This window comes from Strix uralensis, chromosome 23 (assembly GCF_047716275.1).
Source record: "Strix uralensis isolate ZFMK-TIS-50842 chromosome 23, bStrUra1, whole genome shotgun sequence".
Lineage (NCBI taxonomy): Eukaryota > Metazoa > Chordata > Aves > Strigiformes > Strigidae > Strix > Strix uralensis.
The window spans coordinates 1,072,412-1,093,666 of NC_133994.1; the positions used below are offsets into that span (position 1 = coordinate 1,072,412).

General features: G+C 57.6%; 1 protein-coding gene across 2 annotated transcripts in view; it reads right to left on the minus strand.

Annotated features, from left to right (window-relative positions):
* TP73 (tumor protein p73) overlaps positions 1-21,255 on the minus strand; it is a 31,231-nt gene that overhangs the window by 6,948 nt on the left and 3,028 nt on the right. For both annotated transcript variants that reach the window (XM_074892616.1, XM_074892615.1), the window contains exons 2-4: positions 19,077-19,172; positions 18,071-18,194; positions 11,796-12,041 (exon numbers count right to left, since the gene is read on the minus strand). In XM_074892616.1, the coding sequence (XP_074748717.1) occupies positions 11,796-12,041; positions 18,071-18,194; positions 19,077-19,135 (429 nt within the window). In that variant the 5' untranslated portion in view covers positions 19,136-19,172. The remainder of the gene's footprint in view (positions 1-11,795; positions 12,042-18,070; positions 18,195-19,076; positions 19,173-21,255) is intronic.

Here is a 21,255-nt window from a genome sequence, read left to right on the forward strand (position 1 = left end):
TGGGGGACAGCGACCAATGGCAATTCAGCCTGTCTGGGCAGTCACTGTTTATTCTCTAGACTCAATATTTGTTTTTCCCCTGAAAATATTTAAATATGACCAAATTTGCCCACGTTACATCGTATTTGCCTTCCACGTAAAGCAGATACAGCCACCTCCTGGGTTCGGGGCCGGGCGCTGCAGGAAGGGGTTCCCAGCTTCCCCAAGTGTTGTGGCCAAGCGGGAGCCCCCGTCACACCACCGCTTAGAGGAAATCTTGCTGAAAATCGGTGTAAACCCTCGTTCAGGCATCACTCAGCCTGTTTTGGAAATGTCACCACGCACAGCTCCTGGCTGAGCCGAGGGCTGGGAGCACCGAGGGCGCCGACACACCACAGCTGAAGGAAATTGTGCTTCACGTCATTAACAGAATCACAGTTAATTATGCAAGACCTCAGGGGTTAATTCTGACTAGCACGTGTGAGCTGAGCACCACTCGAAGCTTTGCAGCGGCTCGCAGTGACAGTGGTGGGGGACAGAGGGGACGTGGCCGGGGCCACTGCCCCGGGCTGGAGGATGCTCCGCAGGCAGCGCCCGGAGTTGCTTGGGAATAGCAAAGGGTTGGTGCCCCCTGAACCGTGCGGGGTGAGGGCACGGCAGTTTGCTCACTGAGGAGCCCACCACAAAATCCTCTCGCGAGGACCGTGGGCCTGCTCAGCACGGGGAAGGCTCCCGGTGGCCACTGAAAAGGGGAAGGGGATGACAGCGTGAGGAAAGCAGCGTGCCTGCCCGCAGAGCCCCCGGTCCCGGAGCCGCAGGAGGCTGCACGCCGCCTCCAGAAGAGCTGGGGAGGGCAGAGCCTGTCCTCCTCCTTCCAGCAAACGCTGGCCCCGGCTCCCAGGTGCGGGGATGTGCAATTCCCTTCCACCTCGCCAGTGCCACGCTGTTTTCCATCTCACAAAGAATGTGTTTGCTATACAAGAGCCCACCCCTGGCGCACAGCGAGAAGCCAGTCCCTGCATGGCAGGGCATGTTCCTGCTCAAAGGATTTTATCTCATCCCCACAACATCGCGCCCAATGCCAAAAAGAATACCACCGTGCAGAGTATTTGTGAGGATGTTAAAGCGTGTCCTGAGCCATCCCCATACAGGTGTGCGGAGGCCAGCGAGGCTGCTGTGCTCGGCTCTCCCACAGCCGGGGGGGTTCTTAGCCAGGGCTGCTGCAGCGGGCAAGCTGGCTGCTGCCCTGGGGTGCCAGGGTATCGGGGGGGACACAGGGGGCTCAGCCCTCGTTTCCCATGGCCGTGAGCCCAGCCTGGTGCACCCGGTGGGTTTGCAGAAGGGATCTGTGCCTCCCCAGCCCCCTGCCCATGCGCCGGCGGTCTGAGCAAGCCCCCACCTGCTGAGGGGGGACTGCTCGGAAGGCAAACCAGAGACACATCCTGGGGGGGATTCCTGGGGAAGTTCAGGGGAGGCCTAAAGGGGAGAGGCATCCACTGAGGCGAAGTGCAGCAGCTCTTGCATCGCGAGGATGCACTGGACCAATGGTCGTCCGGCAGCGGGTCCCAGCTCCCAGCTGGGTGGGGGCCATGTCCCGGGTCGGGGCCTGCTCTGTGCTACGGGGAGCAGGAAGATGCCACGGTCATGCGATCGGGAGGGGACACATGCAGCCGAATCCGTCAGAAGAATTCACTAACCCTCAGCCCTGGAGACATGTGGAGAGAGGACGCTCAGAAACACCACCTGGCACTGAAATCCCCCCGTTTCACACCGATACGTGGTGACACTGACGGCACCTCGGCTTCCTGGGTGCAGTCCTGCCTCTCCAGCAAGGGCTGTGCCGCAGCTGGAAGCGCGGGCTCCCCTCCCAAGGCCGTTCCTCCCCTCTGCCTGGCTGGAAGAGGAAGCTCTTGCGCGGCCACGGCCACGTAACCTGCTCGCCCACAGCGCGACGGGGGTTTAACACCCTCATTTTGAGGAGACAACATGGCAAAACAAGGGTTATTTGGAGGGGGGCTCTTCCTTGCCAGGTGTTAAAATACTGACAACTCCTGTCAAAGGATCCTTTCATGTAGACATTCCCGGGCAGTCCTCAACATGCCTGGGAAATATAACTGCTCTGGAAGAGTAGAGGTGCATTATGGCAAGTTCTTTGGTAACAAATTCTCTCATTATACCATGTTATGACATGGATAAATCTCTGTTAAATAGCAGAGCGATTGCCCCGCAGGGAGAAAGGCTGCCGCTCCACACAGGCATGCCTCCACTGATAACCTTATCATGTCTTAACAGCTCCAGGATTGCCTTCAAAGATCCTTCCACAATAACAAACTATTCTTTTAAGGAACTCCGTGCTGATAACTCTGGGCAAGAAAAGTCGGGGCTGTGCCCTGCGTGGCCGCACTCCTGGCAGCGTGCAGCCGTCCCACAGCCGCACCTCCAGCCGCTGCTCCGGGTCTCGCAGACCCGGCCTGTTCACGGCCACCACGAGCGTGATGTTTGTAGGATCCCAGGAGGTTCTACATCCCCAGCCGGGTTTTCAGCTGGGAAGAGCCCTCAGCAGTGTACGCTCTCCGTAGGGGACAGCAGAACGCACGTCTTGCTGGGATGGCTGGCAGAGTAGGTGCCTCTGCTCCTACACCATTATCTGTACTCACTGATAATCTGCCCCACATGCCCCTCCGTGCTGCATCATCTGATTCAGTGGTACTTTACCAGCCGCAGCTGCAGTGCGCATGCCCAGCTTGCAGGGAGCATGGAGGCACCGCGCCTTCCTCGAGCGCAAGACAAGGCGGTTGCAGAGGGGAACCTGGGAGATCAGAACGCTGGTGTTTAATCACGCAGACTAGTGTGGCTGCTTGGCACTCTTCTTTTGCCCTGGCCACGTTTCTGCCACCTGTACTAGGGGGGAACCTCAGGCTGGTCACTCGTATCCTTCCTGTTCCGCAGCGTTTGGACAAGCTGACCTTGGGACAAGGTCCCTCTTGGGGACACACGGCAGCTGGGCCACAGTCACAGCTCACACTGCCACCAACCCGCTGCTGCTCCTGGGCGTGGGAACAGCATCCCAGGATGCCGAAACGCTTCCTGCAGCATCAGCCCATCCAGACCTCAGCCCCGAGATCTCTTTCACACCCACAGAAGATCTTGGGCACGTTCTGCCCCTGGACACCTCCTGCCTTTCTCTTCAGTTCCCGCTCTACCCTTTGGGCCTGGTGCCTGCCTACCCATTACATTACTACCGCGGCCATCTCCATTCACAGGAAAAGTCAGAGAGTGTCTGTTATTGCACGTTTCCAGAGCACACCAGGTTCACGTGTCAGCGTGGCTTGTGGGTGCTGGTACGGTGTAAACAGCAGCACTAGCATGGAGTGATCTACCTGGAGCTTACGTAACCTCGCACAGCGCATGTTCCTCTGGGTTTTTTCCGCAGCCACGGAGCTTTCAGTGTCAGCCCTCATCTGCCGGGCTGGAAGTAAATGCCACCTCCCCGCTCCTGTGATCTGCCCTGCAGGGCAAGCCCAGAGCACCAGGAATAACTGGAAAAGCCAAATTATTTAAACACTAGCAGAATATCAGCATTCACCTCTGTTTCTCTAGGGAGTTGGTACCCCAAAGTGTCTCTAGATGGGGTTTCTTTCACCACTGCGTGGAAACACAGCTACGTCTTGGGCAAGACAGAGCCCACGCTGCTCCCACACTGAGTACAAGCGCAGCGGAGCGACAGCCCCGCGGTACAGCCGGCCCTGGCGGGGGCTTGCCAGGGTTATCTTGGTCCTGCTGCTGCTGCGGCCAGGGAAATGTTCTGCACATCCCAAGATCCAGATGACCAATGCCCCACAACCCTTCCCGGTGACCAGGACGGCTGCAGCACCCAAATTAAGTCTCAGCATCCGCCGCTACCCGCCCGGAGCAAACGGCCAGGACCCGCTCTGGCAGAGGCCACCACGCTGCTCGGACCCGCAGCTACTCTCCCGCGAGGGGAGCGGGGAGGGGTGTTGTTCCCCATGGATGCTGACAGCCTCGCACGAAAAATAACCTGACTCTTCTGCATGGAAAGAGCTACCGGCGACGTCCATCTCCCCCAGCCCTCCCCGGGCAGCAGAACCGCTAGGAGGATGTGTCCCAACAGATTCGGAGCTGATAAAATCTTATTTATCTTCAACTGTTGACACCGAAGCGTCTAGACTTGCCTGCTTCAGGAGGGCTGCAGCCAAGTCCTCCTTTCTCTCTTGAAGGAAATGATTTGCTCAACAATTACTTTTTCCACAAATCCTCCCCGCTCCTCCCTACCAGCCTCCTCCTCTTCTACATTCCACTCTCCTCATTAGCTCTACTCAAGACGTGTCCAGGACTGCAGTCAATGGATCCCAATAAAGCCACTAGCCTGGCAAGAGAGAGAGAAGAAAAGTGCTGCCTCCGGCTGCTAATTTCCTTGCGCTCCCCAGCAAGCAGCTGCGGAGCTGCATCCTGGGACAGGTTCGGACAGATCGCAGCGGAGAGGTGATAATAATGTGTCTGTCATCTTACTCAGGCATGTAGCATCTTGTAAACCGCAAATACCGTTAACCGGCTCGGACGAATCTGTTACGACAGATCCTGGAAGACATGCCGACTACAGAGCTAATATTTTCTTTCTAATTTTTTTAATAACCATTTTCTAATCACCGGCCCGTATAACTTCTCACTGAGCTGGAAATTCCTCCCAAAGCTACTTTGTTGCTCGTTTACCGTGAGCTGGGTTCAAATATGTCCAGATCATCGCTGCTGCCCGAGCGCAGAGCACCCAGCGGCACCTGAGGCAGGTGGGAGGGCTGGGCAGCAGCAACGCTGCCCCGGGGACGGCTGGAAGGGGTCCCCAAAACCCACCTCCCCATCTCCTGCACCACGGCAGTGACGCAGCGGGGTGATGGCCAGGAGACGGGTGATGCCCCGGACAGGGGGTTCTCGAGGGGCCTGGCAGAGCCCCCCTGCGCTGAGCCCTCGGTAGCTGCAGGGGACTCCTGTCACCTCCAGGTCCCCCCCAGCTCTGCTCCCATGAGTGCTGGACCACCAGCGATGTCCCGGGGATGCCCCCACAGCAGACAGGGCGCAGAGAGGCTGCGTGCACTCCGGCCTGCATTCTTCTACCTTTATTATCGTGCCATTACTGCTAATTAAAATCCCTTGGTTCACCCCCAAAGGAGTCCTCTCCCTTCCTTCCCTGGTGTGCACATCCTTAAAATAACTGCCAACCAGGATCGCCGCTGCTCTTAGTCACCGCTCAGCCAGCCAGCTCTGGCACACTCGCGGCTTGGTTTAATCTATTCTAGTAAGTCTGAGTCCTCCTGAGTGTCTGGATGTCTTGGTCCTCTGACCAAGCTGGCGCTGGAGTTCCCTCTCATCCCCACAGGAAGCCAAAAATCCAGCAAGGCCATTATTTCATGCTGTGTTATCATGGATAGGAGGAGCAAGCAGGGAGGGAAGGGAAGAAGAGGCTGAGAGTCGGGCTTGGGAATCTGCTGGAAACGAGGCGCAAAGATGGAAGCAGCAAGACCCAAGGGGGGGAAGGCCGCTGCCGCAGCATCGCTGGCAGGCTGTGCCGAGCAAGAGGGACCTGCTGCTGCTTCCTTACAGCTGCTGCCTGCAGCGGGCACAGGCAGAGAACGTGGTTCACCACCGGCACCCTCCACACCCTTCTCCCCCTCCTTTAGGCGCGAGAGCTCCCGGGAAGGCTTTCAGCCCTGCTCCTCATGGCGTGGGCCGCAGCCCCACGTGGGAACACCCTCTGCCCCCAGCTCCCCCTGGGGCTCTGCTGGGCCAGAGCAGGGAGATGCGTTTCCTCCTGCAGCCTGTTTATCCCCTCGGCAGGTCCCTCGGTCCCCACCTCCACTGCACGGTTCAGACCCAAACACAAAGGAGCTGACCCGAGCAACCTCCTTTCCGCGGAGCGTCCGCTCCCAGCTCTGCAGCAGAACCCGCAGCAGAGCGGTGCCTTCCCGCCGCAGCAGACGTTGCCAGTAAAGTCGTTCCCTTGACCTGTGCATACCATACGCGGTCGAGATAGTGGAGCTGATAGCGGGATCGTGTTGGAACATCGCACACCAAATTCCTTTGCCTTTTTTCTTAATTCCATTGTGTCTGGAGCTGCTGGAGCCTTGTCCACGCCCTGCTGGTGGAAGGCTGTGGAAAGCCTCCAGTGGGCTGGCTGCAACGGGCTTGGGAGCAGGCTGATGCTGAGGTTGCTCTCCTACTTCTGGCACGCCAAAATATCCACGCTCTTCTGCCCAGCTACTCCGATAAAAACAAAGATGTTTGTGGCTCAGAGGTAGAGTGTACTGAGCCATGTGTGCCCCCTGCTCATCTCCGGGCTGCTGCTGTTGGGACAGGTACCTCCCTGAAATATGGTAAAGTGCCACAGAGGGTTTGAAGAGGGGGCTCATTTCCTGTAGATGCTCCTGAAGGTTTTTCCCTCCTCTTTACAACTGCCTCCACCCCAACAAGCTTCAGACAGCGACCAGCGAGGGAGAACCTACCTCCTGCCCCACCAATTATTTCCATCCTCCTCATTCAGTTAGCATCAGACAAACCATTTCACCTCCCCCAGTGCCCACGCTCCAGCTGCAAGATCTACGCAGCAACTGGCACCAGTTCTGCATGGCAGTGTCCCGCTGGCTGAGCGCTGGGACACAGACCAGTTTGCTGTGGGTGGCTGCTGGACAGCCGTCCATCACAGCGGGAGCATCTCACCTGGGCTTTGAACCTCCCCAGCCTCTCCATCGCAGGCCGTTTGCTCCCTGAAGCAGCAGGCAAGACCCCAGCCGTGGCGCAGACCCCCCTGTGCCTGTGCCCAGGTTAGGGGACCCCCACGCCTGCTTAGCTCGGAGGTTTGTCCATCTGCCCCCAGCTCCAGGGGCTCCGTGCGAGCCCAGACAGCTGCCCCGCACTGGGGCTCGAGCCCCCATGTACTTTTGCAGCCAGGCCACGGGGGGCCAAAGACCCTATTAACACTTCACTGGCTCTGGCACACGTGACAGCGTTTTAGAGGGGAGGCAGCACCGATCCGCCGCAAAGCCAACTTGAGAAAAATACTAATTATCTATCAGTTACCAGCTGGCCGACGTGGCGAGGGGCTGCCTGTGAGAAAACAGCCGAGATCGGCTGGCAGCTCGAGCGTGTACGGGCAGCTCCGGGGAACCGAGAGTCCTGAGAGCTCCCAACAAACAGGCAGGCTGCCGGCATGCCCCGTCTTGCAGCGCCGCAGCTCCCAGTCCTCCTCCCAGCCCCGGCGAAGCAGCCTACCAGAGGGGGGCTTGGAACCTGCAGGGAAAACCTTGCTTTTCAGCATCTGCCCGTTGCTCTCTGCTGATAAGAAGGCCATTAAAAATTAAAAGGGAGGCGGCAGCAGCCTGGAGGGCTTCCCGCAGCACAGGCCGGCGTGGCCGCTTTGGTTCAGGGTTTGTGGCAACGTGCGGTGCTCAGAGCCCAGCCCGGGAGTCGGGATGTCCAACGTCACCTGCCCGCTGCCCAGCACCCCTCTGCGAGGACAGACCTGGTTCTGGTAACATGAGCCCCAAACCCCTGTGCCAAGTCTTTGCCCCGTCTCCATTCACCCATTTCCTAAATATAGAAATTCAGCATTTTAAGGCTAGAGAGAACAGATGATGATCCTCTGGTTGGATTCCCTACACTGCTGGCCTAAGTCCCCTGCCTACTCCTTCTGCACTGAGCCAACGGTGTCTGCTTGAGGTACAGCTTATCTTCCCAGAGATATGCAGACTCTTCATTTGAATACTTCAGGAGTTGGAGAATCCACTGCATTCCTTGGTAAATTGTTCCTATAGTTAATTATCCTCACTGTTAAAAAATTTCCACCTTGTTTCTAGTCTGAATTTGCCTGGCTTCAGCTTCCAAGCACTGGCTCTCATTATGCCTTTTTCTATTAGATTAAAGACCTGTCTGCTATCAGAAACCATCTCCCGTGCAGACTGCGATCAAGCCACCCCTACTCTTCCCGTGGAGACCTTTCATGCAGAACGGTTTCTCTGGTATCGCCCTACAAGGCATGTGTTCCAAATCTTTCATCTTCCTTGGATCTCCCTCCCAAATCTCTTCTGTTTTCCCAACAGCGAGTCTGAAGTGTGGACATGAGACCTGCGTGTGCACACGAGGGCGGTGGGCTCGCTGGTACTGTGCGCCCCTGCCCGGGTGATGCTTGCTGGCCCCGCAGAGCAAGCCAGCTCGCCTCCAAATGGCCTTTGGCCAGGAGCCCTGGGCTCCTTAGGAGCCTCCTTTCCTAAGCATGGGAGGATGGATAATGCCAAGTCTCCCAGAGGAATAGCCAGAGGGATTCAGTCAAAACCTTTCAAAAACAGGAGTCTGTTGCAGTACACACTTCCATCAACCAGAGCTTATGATTGTATCAAAAAACTATGCCAAATCGTTTGACAAGCCGACTCGCATCGAACTCTTTGGTTTGGCATTGCTGGTGCGGCAGCTGTCAGCTCCTCCTTGGCTGGATTCTCCGCGGTCCGACCCCAGATTGCCGGAGGCCTTTGGAGCTGCCTCTCCGTCGGAGCCTTCCCCGGGGCGGAGGGCTCCGCGCTGCTCCCCACACTGCCTGGCCAGGTGGCTCTGCTGAATTCGTGGTCAACGCTTGCAACAGTCCTGGCATAAATTATGTGGTGCAGTTAATCTTAAAGTATTCAGTAGCCATGAGGCTTCCCTAGCTACAGGTGAAACAGGCAGTGCTGCTTCTTTCAAAGTGCTGAATCAAACCACATGGGTCCTTTAGCACACCAGGATGGTTAATTCAGCTGCCCTTGGCTGGACCGTCTCCGGGCTCTCAGGTGTCACTGTCCCCAGCCCTCCTGACCGTACATTTAACCAGCCTTCCCAAGGGCCTGCAGTTCCTAACAGCTTTCCTGGGCTTAACGCTGCTACGTACGTGTTCACACCTAACGTAGAGAATCACACGGTGTACGTATGTCGTTATTTGTATATTGACTGACTAGCAACACATAACACATGTTTTTTTGCAGAATTCCTTCCCCCATTTAACCAGGACAGACTTCCGAGTGTGGCAGTGGCAATGCAGAGCTCAGGGCGAGCGGGAGGAAGGCAGCAGCCCCATCTTCCCGCACTAAAGGTGCCGCTGCGTGGCTGTGAGAGCGATCAGCCGGGAGGACCCGGAGCGAATCTGGCTGTCACCGCAGCAGGACCGTTCTTCATGTGGCAACCTCAGCGAGCAGACAGTCTGCACCCACATGGGCAGCCCTGCAGAAATTACTGTTTCAAACAAAACATCGCCTGCTGCTGACCCACTTCTGTTCTTGGCGAGGCTCGGCCTCAGCAGAGGGCAATGGGGGCTGGTCAGCGCAAGCCCTGCAGCCAGCCTGCTTTCGGGGGACACAGTGTCACCCCAGCACTGCGGTTCAGAGGTCCACACATCTCCCTGGCTGCCGTGCCAAGGACCAAAGCCAGTTCAGGCATTTAACTCCTCCACTCTGGCCCACTTGCCAGGAGGCTCCCCCTTGCAGCCCCACGCTTGGCAGCCTCAGCTCCCAGCCCTGGCATCCCCCACCGGTGCTTACGGCTGCCCGTGGCACGTTAACCAGGCATCTCTCGAGTCCAGCTGCTCCCCCGAGGCCAGGAAGGGTCTCACAGAATCCATGGGGCACTGGCTGCTCCGACGTACAAAGGAGACCTTAACGCAAAGGCTTGAGAAAAACAGCAATCCTGTCCTGCTCGGCACAGCTCGCAGGAGGCCACGGCAGCGTGAGGTGATGTTGAGGCAGCCTGGGCTCGGGTTAGTCAGAGCTGTGGAAGGATCCCAGGGAGGGCTCCAGCGAGGGAAGCGGCTGTCACGGGCTCCCTCACTGTGTGGGGCTGCCTTGGGGAGCCTCTTGCTGCTCCCTCTGCTCTTCTGGGGATGACTGGCCAAAAAGACCTTAGTGGTTTTTCAGTTTACTCCCTGCAGCTGCAACAGGCATTGCCTGGGACCAGGGGAGGTATTTCCCTACTGCTGATTAAAGTGAGCACAGAGCGGCTCTTTAGTAGGTGCTCGCTCCAGACGTGCCGGAGGGCATCCTGCAGCACCCAGCCGCTGTCCGCTCCTTCCCAAAGCCGTCCCCGGCACTGACCCCTCCCGGCCCCCGGGACAGCTGTGGGAGACACCCTGCATCGGGGTGGCTTCGGTTTCCGTTCGGTGCTTCCGTGGCACAGGAATGCCTCCTTCCCCTCTGCGGGTCCCGCGCAGCTTTGCTTTTAACTGACGTGAGTTATCCCCCGACAGGGACAGGAGTGGGCTGGAGTCACATCCCACCCTGAGGACTTCCAGTTTATTCAAAACCTAACGAAACGCATCCTTTAGCAACATCTTTCAAGGCAAGACAGTGGAAAAGAGCAAAGACTGAACCGCTCCTTCGAGGACAAGTCATATTTAATCGCGGTGCCGCTCCCAAGCCCCTGGTCAGCGCGACACAGCAGTGAAGCTCCGGTGACCGGACGCGGGGAAGCTGCTCCGCTGCCGCAGCCGTGACTTCGGCTGCGTTCAAACACCCGCTCGCTGCCGGCTCGCTGCCGGCTCACCTGCTCCACCCTCCCCTTGGGTTTGCAGGGGACACAGCCCCGGCGCTGCGGCAGCTGCCATAGCCTGTCCCCTCCTGCACCCTCTCGCCACGGCACACCGGGAGCAGCCACGGTGTGGAGTCTGCCTGCACGAAAGCACCTTCTGTCTACCACGGGAAGGGCTGTCTTGGCAATTAAACACATCAGCTTCCCAAACTAAAAGTCGTTATCACACCTCAGGCTGATATATCGCTCCTGGTCTGCTCTGCCCGTTTCATGACAACATCAAACCACAGCCGCAGAGGAAAGCCTGTTGCTCCCTCGTTGTGCCCGTTGCCTTGTCCCAGCCTTTCTGCCCTGCTAATGTTTCCCGGAGGAGAAAAGTGCCTGCACCAAGCGTGTGGGCGAGCGGCTCAGGGAGGCATCCGCCGCAGAACACCGGCACCGGCTGCAAGCGCCGTTTTTTCTAAAAAACAGGGACAGTGCTACACTAAGCCAGGAGCCAGGATGTGCATTTAAGACGTTTTGCTCCAAAAAGCAAAGCAGCCCTTGTACACTCTGCCCGGTTCCTGGGTCCCAGACCTGCAGAGGACTGCAGGCGTGCGGTCCGACCGGCAGCGGACACAACCTGCTTCCCAGGACCAGGCTGCTGCGCCCACGGCACAGGCAGCAGGATGCCAGGCAGTGACCCCACTGTGATTAAAAAACCCGACACTGTTATTTTGCTGTGATTTCTAGAGATTAAGTTACTCTTCTGGTACGAGATGAAAAAGGATTGCAAATGACAGGCAAGAATTTACGGCAAAGCTGAGAATGGCCCCGGTAGATGCGAGCAAAGGTCCGTCTCGCCCACTGCCTCCCCTCTGACAGCGGTTGCTGGCAAACACGTGGGGAAGCACCATGAGAACAAGGCAGGTACTTCCCCAGGGCATTTCTCCAGCTTTGTGATTTTTGGGGACATTTACCCAAAATGCGAATTACCCGCAGGGAACCGCTGTGAGAGAAGTTACACTCCAACCGCTGTGCTTAACACCCCTTTTGGAGGAAATCCCTGAAAAGCAAGCACTGACGTTTCCTGCAGGATTTGCTTTCCAGGGCCACCCGTGCAGGCAAAGTCCCCGTCGGGTGGTGGCCGCGTCCTGCAGCCGCCCCGCACGAACGCAGCCTCTGCAAAGACGCTCGGGGGTTCGCGGGCGCGTGGCTGGGACCACTGTTGGTGGCAGGAAGCATCTTTCTAGCGAAGGCAGGCAAGAAGACATGCAACTTACTGTCCAGGTGGCTGACTTGGCGGTGCTGGATTGCTGGAAGGTCACCTCAAAGTGGTGGGGGCCAGGGTAGTCGGTGTTGGAGGGGATGACGGGAGCTGGGGACATGGCGTCGAAGGTCGAGCTGGGCTGCGAGTAGGGTGAATGCGTTGGGACATTGGAGGTGTGCTCGGAGCTGTAGGGGCTGGTGGAGGCTGCTCGGCTGCCGATGCTCTGATCCATGCTGTTGTTCAGCAAATTGAACTGGGACTGGAGGAAGGGAAAAGGGGAGGAGGAAAAAAAGAAAACACCAGCCAGTTTAGAGACATGGAAACCTCAGCCACACTTCTTCAGGGCTCCAGGTGTCCTGTTACAGCCTCCTTAAAGGGCCAGCGTGCGGGAACACCAGCCAGAAGAGCGGGTCTGGGTCGTGCGGGTTTCCGAGCAGGTCACCGCTTGTGCAAGGGATAAACTCAAGGTGCTTAGATCACCCCCTTCTATCCGCCCCCATCCTCCCGGGGTGCTGAGGTCCCGGGGTTTCCAGCGCACCTGCCTATGCAAAGCTGGCAGGACACCGGGCAGGGATTTTCCAGGGTTTGCTCAGGTGTGGCAGACGTCCCGCTGCAGGCCGGGGAGTGGCAGCCCGGTGGCCCTTCCCCGTGGCCCGAGCACGGTGGCTGGGGGCAGCGGCGGGGGCATGGGGCACGCAGCCCGCCCGGGAAGGTGCCGCTCCTGCCGCCGCGCCAGCGCTCGACGGCCCACCCGTTTGGCAGACATCTCCCGCCCGCGCTGGCTGGTCGCAAAGGCACGCGCGCCCAGCGCTTCTGGAAGGGTTTCTCCAAGAAGAGCCGGCTCTGAATGGTGGTTTGTGGAATTCCTTCCCCAGCCGGGCTGTTTGCTTTCAGCGGCTTTCGCTGATGCAGCTCTAATTTGGGGAAAACCTCAAACCTACAAAGCTCGTAGCTGTGAGGCAGCACCCTGCAGTAAGGTCACAGAGAAAACGCACCTATTTATGCACGTACTGGCTCTTATTCCAGACATGCTGGACCAAATCCTGACTTTTGACAATTTTTATTCCTTATTCCTCTTCTGAACAATTACAGTCAGATACTTCCAGTAAGAGCTGGCAGCACTTTTACCTGCGGGCATGGACTAGGCAAAGCGACCTTCTCAAAAGCCACAGGCTAAAGCGCCCTTAACCTTTCATCTGAAAATCAGACCCCCAAAAAAATTTCTATTATTTATTATTATCATTTTATTATTTAAATAAACTAATATTTTAAAAAGTTATATCACAAACATAGCTGTTTCTCAAAGCTAATGGGATGTTTTTTCCCCCAAAATCTGCAATTCCCCAGTTGCTCAGGGGTTGCTCTCCCAGCACTTTCAAGCCGGCGGGTGCTGCCGCTGGTGCCCGGGCTCCGCTGGTGACCTCGTGCCGCGGCCACGGCGTTGCCACTCGTGGTGCGGGCTCCCTGCAGCACCCTGCGTTGGAGGAGGAATGGGGCCACCCGCCGGCGCTCCCCCCTTCCCCCAGCTCCAGTGCTCCCCAGCCTGCCCCCGCGCCTGGCAGGAACTGTCCCTCCAGCCACCAGCACCAGCTGGGGCGGCTCTGGGAAACCGAGGGGTGCTGGGGGGCAGCCGGTACCGTCCCTCGGCCCAGCAGGCTCAGCCGTCCGCCCTCTCCTCCGAAGGGCTGCAACGCTCACAGCTTAGGAATCAAGAGACGTGTTTTAACTTGGGATCCCAACCTCACCCAAACGTCTACGATGTATAATGGTTTAAAGGCAATCATCCTTCTCCAGGAAAGTTCTCCTGTTGTCTGCATCTCTCGCAAGGTCATTGGAGCCTGTGACTAACTGGAGGAATGCTGAACAAGATCTGGCTTGCTTTTACACATACAGCCATTTTCTCCCCTAAAATATGTGCATAAACCCCTCTATTCCTCCTTGCCACTCTATAAATAGCCCAGCCGAAGACAAACCACCCTCATTCACGCCTTCCACAATGCCAGGCTTGACCCGGAGAAAAGGTTACGAGAAAATTCAACAAAACGGGTGTTAAAAATGCACGTGGAAAGCCCTTGATATCCATCTGGGAAACTGCCACTGCAGGCAGCTGCCGGCAGGGACTGCAGGGCAGGGCAGGGCAGCCTCGGTGGCCGGTGACACCGGCTAGGAAGGCACTCAGCACGAGCCACCCGCAGAAAGCAAAGCTCAGGCATTGCCCGGGAGGAGAGCGGCAAGGGGGAAAGGGATTGCTGCTCATCAGGGCTGATCCGCAGCCCAAATAATCCAGGAGTGCCGTGACTGAGCTGCTTTCTCCTCCCGGGACAACGGAACAGACACAGGCTGCACACATGCCTTGGGCCCAGCCACGTGCCTTTTTTAGGAATGAATGGAGAGTAAATGCTCTGCACTCGACGAGCAAACAAGGTGACCTTTAGCGCTGCCCTGGCACACGTCCGTGCGTACTCGGGAGAAGCAGGCAATGTCCGACCGCCCAGCAGAGCACGGCACGTGTGCCGCCGCTGCGGCCCATCCCCTGCCAAAATGGAGATACCGGGGAAGCGTCTCACCTCCTGGCAGTATCTGCTGGTCGGGAGCTGCAGGGCGGGCTGGGGGTGAGGCAGCCCTTGGAAGTGGCCGGAAAAAACCTCCTCAAAAGTCATCCCTGCCTGATTTTGTGAGTTTGTGGTGCTTAGAGCCAGGACTGTCAGCAGCTGAAGCCTGTGGCGCGAAGCTCATCGGGCAGGTAAATCGGGACTGATCCAGTGAGAAAAGCATCCCGAACTCTGCATGGGAGAGAGCCTTCCCTCAGGAAAAACAGCGACCTCTTCGCACACGAAGGAGATCCCAGACCCAGAGTGTCCCCTGCCCCGAGCCAGGGTCCCCTGCCAGCACAACACAACAGGCAGCGCCCTGAGCACCGGGGCTTTGCAGCTCTGCTGGCAGAGACACTCAGAGTCAGGTGCAGGGGGAAAAACGACCAACTTGGTTTTAAAAGTTGACTAAATTTTGGAAACACTCCCTTGAAAGACAAATCGAAGGCTTGAGTGTTTGTGTGTGTGTGTGTGTGTACCAGCAAACCCAACAGAGCTTGTGTGTGTGTGTCTGTAAATATATATATACACACACAGATATGTTTATACACACACATATATAAATATTCACGACTGCAGCAACGACCTCCCAGGTAACAGCACTACAGTACAAACCTGAGGTGGTACATGTGTGCTTTATACCAACATGTGCAAGATAAAAAAGAGGAGTCATTTCTGGTCGGGAAGTGCAGCACCGCACCTTTCAATCTCTATGCCTGTATCTAACTTTCCTGAACACCAGAGAGCGGACACAAACCCCTTTTGACTAAGAAAGCAACCGCAGCGCTTGAGGACAGGGCTGGAAATGTACTGCCTGCAGCGCAGGTACCGCTCCAGCCGCTCCTCCCTCCCGGAGTCTTTAAAGCAGGGCAGGAAAGGCTGCATGGGGCCGCGGGCGCGTGCTGTCAGCTTGGCTGAGGAGGTCCCCAGTGGGGGACAGAGTGGTGATGGGGGTGCCCAGCACCTCCTGGTGTTCCTCGGAGGGATGCTCCAGCTAACACCCTTCCTGCCTGCACGCAGTGGGGAGGGAGCCTGCACCCCTTTGCACCAAAGGTTTAACTCATCCCCCAGGCTCTGCAAGCACTGGGTCAGGCAAAGCAAGGGTGGAACGTCCACTGAGCCGCCGAGGCTGCGGCATCCCCCACTGACACAGTCCATCGTTCAGGACCGGGGCTGGAGCAGCCATAGCTCCTCCCGGGGAAAGCCTGACACCACGACCAGCCCCTGGCACGTCCCAGGCAGTGGTGGGCACGAAGGCTCAGCAGGCAGAGCTGGGGGACGATTTCAAATAAAAGCAGCGAGGCAAAACCCGTTAATAACAAGGAGCACCTACCGTGGTGTAATGCTGCATCGGGTCGCTAATGTACAGCATTTTAGTTGTCTCGGGATTCACAGAGCGCTGGGAAGCGTCCCGCCACGGGAGTCATGGGGTCGGGGCGGCGGCGGGGATGGCCGGGGTGGGAAGGCAGGAGGAAAGAGGGAGCGCGGGAGCAGGGCTGGGGCGGGCAGCGCTGGGGATGCTGCGCTGGCCACCCGTGTGCCGCCGTGTGTTGGCTTTTTTGCTTTTTTCATCTCCCTTAGTTCTGTCAACTAGCTGCATCCAACAACAAAACGGGGCCCACCCCTTCTGTCCCTCATGACTATTCATTAAAGCACAGGGCAGGCCCCAGCTTGCCCAGTGATGGACTGGGCGATACCAACCATTCCCACTGCAGGGAGAGCGGGGGTCCAGCTCCATCACCAAACCCCACTCGATTCCACTCCAGAGAGCTGCTCGCAGCCACACGGGGCTGGAAACCCAGTGGGCCAGTTCCCTGTACCAGCAGAACGAGGTGGCTGCGCTTGCAGCAACCAGATGATGCGGTGACTCTGAGATAGCTCTCAGAGATACGGAGTCATCCCTCTCTAGCTATGGATAGGTGCGGGAGGATGGATGTTTAGGTGGATAGATAGGGGTAGATAAGGCCAGGTGGCTAGACAGATATCCAGATATCCAGATGTGGCAGATATCTAGACAGATAGATATGGATAGATGGATAGAGGGATGTCTGGAGTGACCAGGCAGATCTCCTTCTGACTCGAGGCAGATGGGGGAATGGTGTTTCCTTCAGGCAGACCCGGCCGTGGAAGGCTGCATGCAGAAGCAGATCAGCAGTTCAAATCGTGGCGTGGCGTATTTTGAGAGGTGGAACCAGCATCAACCACCTCCTAGCGCCACTGTGCAGGCGCAGAGCCCCGCACAAGCAGGTCGGCGGCACCATCGTACGTAAAGCCTAAAGCACCCCACAAACCACCAGCCCTGGAGGTGTCGTCTCTAAGCATGGCTGAGGAGTCGTCACATCTTTAATGGCAGCAGCTCCTCCCACAGGACCCTGAAAGAGGTTTTCAGGAGCCACGCAGCACCAGTGCAGAGCAGCACGCCTGACCGGAAGGCAGGTCGCAGGGCGTTTGGCTTCTTCTCGCAGCCACTGAGCACCAGCACTGGGTGCTTCCCGCGCGCCCGCTCCTGCTCCGCTGAGCACCACAAGTGGCCCTCATCACAGCAGGGACCCCCTCCGCTGTGGCTCTCATGTCCTGCCGTTCTTCCAGGCCGGAGGCATCACGTTATCTGTGCATTTATTGTCACACGTGCCAGCCTGACACGCTTTTCGGTGACACTGGCCGGCAGCTGGTGGTGGCGGCTCCCTGGGAGCTCAGTGCAGCTCCCCGCTTGCACGATCGGGCCAGTGTAAATATTTACTACTGGCTCATTATCCCGAGTGAGGGCCGGGAGCCGGCTCTGCCCTGCCTGTGAGCAGCCGCTGGGCTCTGAGCCCTGCATGGCCATTGCTTGCCCGGCCCTGGCAGCACCCTGGCCCACACCGGCTCCCGCTGGGCTCGGCTGCGGTTACAGCGGGAACGAGAAGAAAAGCGAGGGCGAGCTCAGCGAGGGGCAGCTCCCCCAATTAGCACCGCCTGATCCTGCTGCCAGGCTCCTGCCCGCTGCAGACAAAGGCTGGGGAAGGGAGGGAAATCACGGGGAAAGCGAGGGAAAAGGGGGCTGGGGGAGGGGACGCGAGCTGGCGAGGAGGGAAACGGCGGCTTTCTGGAGGGAGATGCTGCCAACAGCCGGAGCCGCTTCAGGGGTGCTCCTGGGAGGCCACCCCGCTCGGGCACTGGACATGCACAAGCGACCAGGACGTCTCGCACACCCACTACACTTTACAAACCCTTTGCCTTAGTCAGAGATGCACCAGCTTCCTGGAGGGAAGGGCATGGACCGTGGGGGCCTTGGCGGGAGCAGAGCTGGACGTTGGGAGCGCGACATGTCCCTCCAGCAGCTCTTCCTCGCCAGCACCTTACAAACGGCTTTTACTATGCAGCACATTTATACCAGAGCTAATTATACTCCCCTCCTGTCGAGGAACTTGAGCTCCACCGCCGTTACAGCCCAGAGCCCCTGCTGCTGCATGCAGCCATGTTATCTATGAATAAGTAGCCACTATTTTACTGACCGCTGTCCCACCTGGCCGCAATCCTGCTGCACAGTCACCGATTATCAGACCCCGCAGCGATGACACCAGCGCTGCACCTGTAGTGTCTGTGTTCGGTTTATGAACCAGCATCCCACTTCCTACCCCTGAGCCCCCAACCTGCTGCAGGGAAAACAAGTCTGTGTTTGACGCAGCTCCCATCTGTGCAGTCTGAACACACTCACCATGACCGAGTCGTTCATGCTTCTCATCTGGAAGACGTCCATCGTGACCTCCGTGCGGTCGGAGACCTCGTTGCTGCCTGTATGGTTGGATGGAGGGAGGTCGAAGTAGGTGCTGTCCGGCTCCCTGTGGGAAAGGTGAGGGCACAGTCAGCCTGCCAGCTCTCGGGCGCAGCCTGCACCACCACCACCACCCAGCAACTGGCCATTCCCTCAAACCTTGTGCCCTTCTCAGCTTCTCCCTCCATCCTCCGCTTTTATTTTCACATGGCAGAGCAGGCTTTGCTCAGGCAAACTGTTGCTTGGTGGGTAAAGCAGGCAGAGATGGGAAGTTTTTCACCCACCCAGCAGCTCTAGTGTATCTGTCACCTCGGGATGTCTTTAAGTGAGAGGACACCAACGATGAAAGAGGATGAAATGAAGCACAGTTCTTCCTTGCTGTGTGTGAGCCTCAAAGGCCAGGAGACTTGCAAAAGTCTTGGTGTGACTAGAAGACGTTTAGTTTTAGAAAACATCTGTTTTAATTAGGCAACCACCAAGCCTCATGACCTCATGAGTGAAGACTGACGAGTAAAAGCACATCCTCCCGGGCTTGGTCCCAGTGTCCCCTGCCACAGCTCCGGCAAGGGTCCCAGCTGAACGGGACCTTTGCTCTGGCCCTGATGCCGTCTCCACGTGGCCCCGTACACGAGACAGATGGTGTCACGTACCAACGCCTGGGAACAAGGTCTGTGGGGCTCTGCTTTCAGGATACGCATGCTCCACGGTCTTTGAACCGCCCAGCATCACCAGGGCAAAGGGGTTGGCAAATGAAATGGTCTGAGCAGAGAGATCGGAGCCTGGGAGCCAAGCTCTCAGTGTGGGAAAGGAATATGTGAGAACGGGAGCATGCAAAAGAAACTTGTCTCCCTCCTGGCCACAGTGGTGATACATGATAACGCAGATTACAGGGCAAGGGGCTACCTCTGCTTTGGAATACATCTCAAGGCGAATATCAACCACCACTTACAGCGTGCTCCAGAGATGCTCAAACGTTGTGCCTTCATCAGCTGGAGATGACTGGGACATCTTCACAGAGGGCGAGTCTGGCAGGGGATAGATCGCTCTAGGGGCAAAGAGAAACAGCGAGGTTAGTGCTGCTGGAGTGCCACCTCCCCTCAGCAAAGCGGCCGGCGAAGGGCAGGAGTTTCCCCCCTCGCTCCCAGCAGCAGCGCAGGGACCAGAGCCCCAAAGGGCCCGTTGTGGGGAGATGGTGCCCCTCACCCCCCTGGCGGGCTGCAGGCAGGGACCGGCCCTGAGCCCAGCTGGGAAGAGACGGTTTGCACAGGACCGGAGGCGGCCGGCAGCACTCCCACTGCAGAGCAGGACTGCAGATCACAGACAAAACCCGGCAGGCTTTCCGGAGAGGGGGTATTTCTGGTGATGGCGCTGTGGGCCAGTGTTCTTACAAATATGTGGGTGTTGTGGGCAGGACGTTGGGATGTCAGCCCATTTCTGCTAAGCACTGGTCCTGTAGCTCAAGGCTCCTGTTTAAGATGTTTACAGTGTGCTTCAGCGTGGCTACAAACAGCTCCCCCAGCCCTGGGGAGGCTCCACACAACTGTTAGTAACCACCTTGGCCCAGCTTCATTCAGCAAAGGGCTTAGACTCTCCGGTTAGACACAGCAATACCAAACTCTCGAGTATCAGCTCTCTGAATCAAACCGAAACCTCAAACTAGGAGGCAAAAAAAAAAAAAAAAATCTTGCAGCAAGAATCAGAGCCAAAGGCCCTTGTTGCAGCCCCAGGCTGCACAGTGTGGCCCCTGCTACCCTGAGAGCAGCCTGGGTGCCTGGCTGCTCGGGGCCGGGACCAGCAGAGGGGTGGGGGAATCCTCTTCCACGGATCTGGGGAGTATGGGAGGGACATTCCTGTCTCTGAATCACAGCAGTGCCACAGGTTCAGGCCACGGGGGTACCCTGTAGGCTGGTATTTGAAATATCTTCGGCTGCCACCAGCTCCGAGCAAGGAGTGCCAAGAGAGCGGGATCGCAGAGGATCCGGGCCCTGGCCGGAGCTGCGGCATCCCCCATGGCCAGGGGCCACTTAACTTCAGAAGAAGTCTGCCTGTGTCTATTTGGATCTAGCCCTTCAGCCCTGAGCCTGGTTTTAGGCACAGGGCAGCTTTTATCCCAGGAACATCATTTGTCAACATATTTTTCTCAGGAAGCTCTAGTTGCAAATGCCCACAAATCAGTAAAGGCCTAAAGACAGGTAAGACACCCGGATGCACAGTGCAAGTTTATGGTGAAGCCACGATGCAGATATTATAGTTCTTACTTGTTCAGACATTAAAATGACCTTCCCACCTCTGAGCAGCTTGCAGATATTACTGAATAGACTGTTATGGCCCCCAGGTAACACAAGGCAGGAACGATGCCTCTGCTTTGCAGGCAGGGAAGCGTCACTGGGAGGAAGCACAGCGTTCACCCGGGACCGCATGCGGGAAGCCTGTGAGAAAGCCAGTTCTTGAGCCAAAGCCTTCTGAGCCCTACTGCAGGGGCACGGCCAGAGTCATCCTCAACCCAGTCTGTTCCTCTTGCCCCGGGACAAGGTTCTTGGCCTCTTTCAAGCACGGAAGGAAGCACGCAGCGTAGCTTGGCTTTCTCTTTGTGCCCAGCACCTCTCTGACCCCAGCAGCAGGAGCGGCAGATTTCACGGAGCCATCTTGAGCCCCACGCTGCCTTCCTCTGCTGGCAGCCCCGCCATGCGATCGTCCTCCTCCTCGCTCCCTGGCAGCAGTGGGACCGCTTCCCTGCCCTGGCTGACATGGATGTGCTCCAGGCACCATCTGGCTACTCCTTTTAACCCACACCAGCGTTAGCATCTCATTTCAACTCGGTACCGACATCTAATAGTGAAAGCCTGAAAACTTCCTGCTTTTGGGGCTCGAGCTGCCGAGCACAAGGGCAGCCGCTTTCTAACTGAGTGATGCTCGGGGTCACCCTGGCCCCTCTGAGTCAGCTGGGGACCGGGTGGCTGCGGGGGCCGGGAGTTAAAATGAAAGCAGGGCGGTGTCCCCCGACGGCTGAGCCTGCGGGCTGCCTTCTGCTACATCCACGAGACACAGCATCCACGCTCTTCCAGGAGGGTCTGCCACAGCGGAGGAGGGCTCGTTCCCCACGGGGCTCATCACAGAATAGCCAGCAG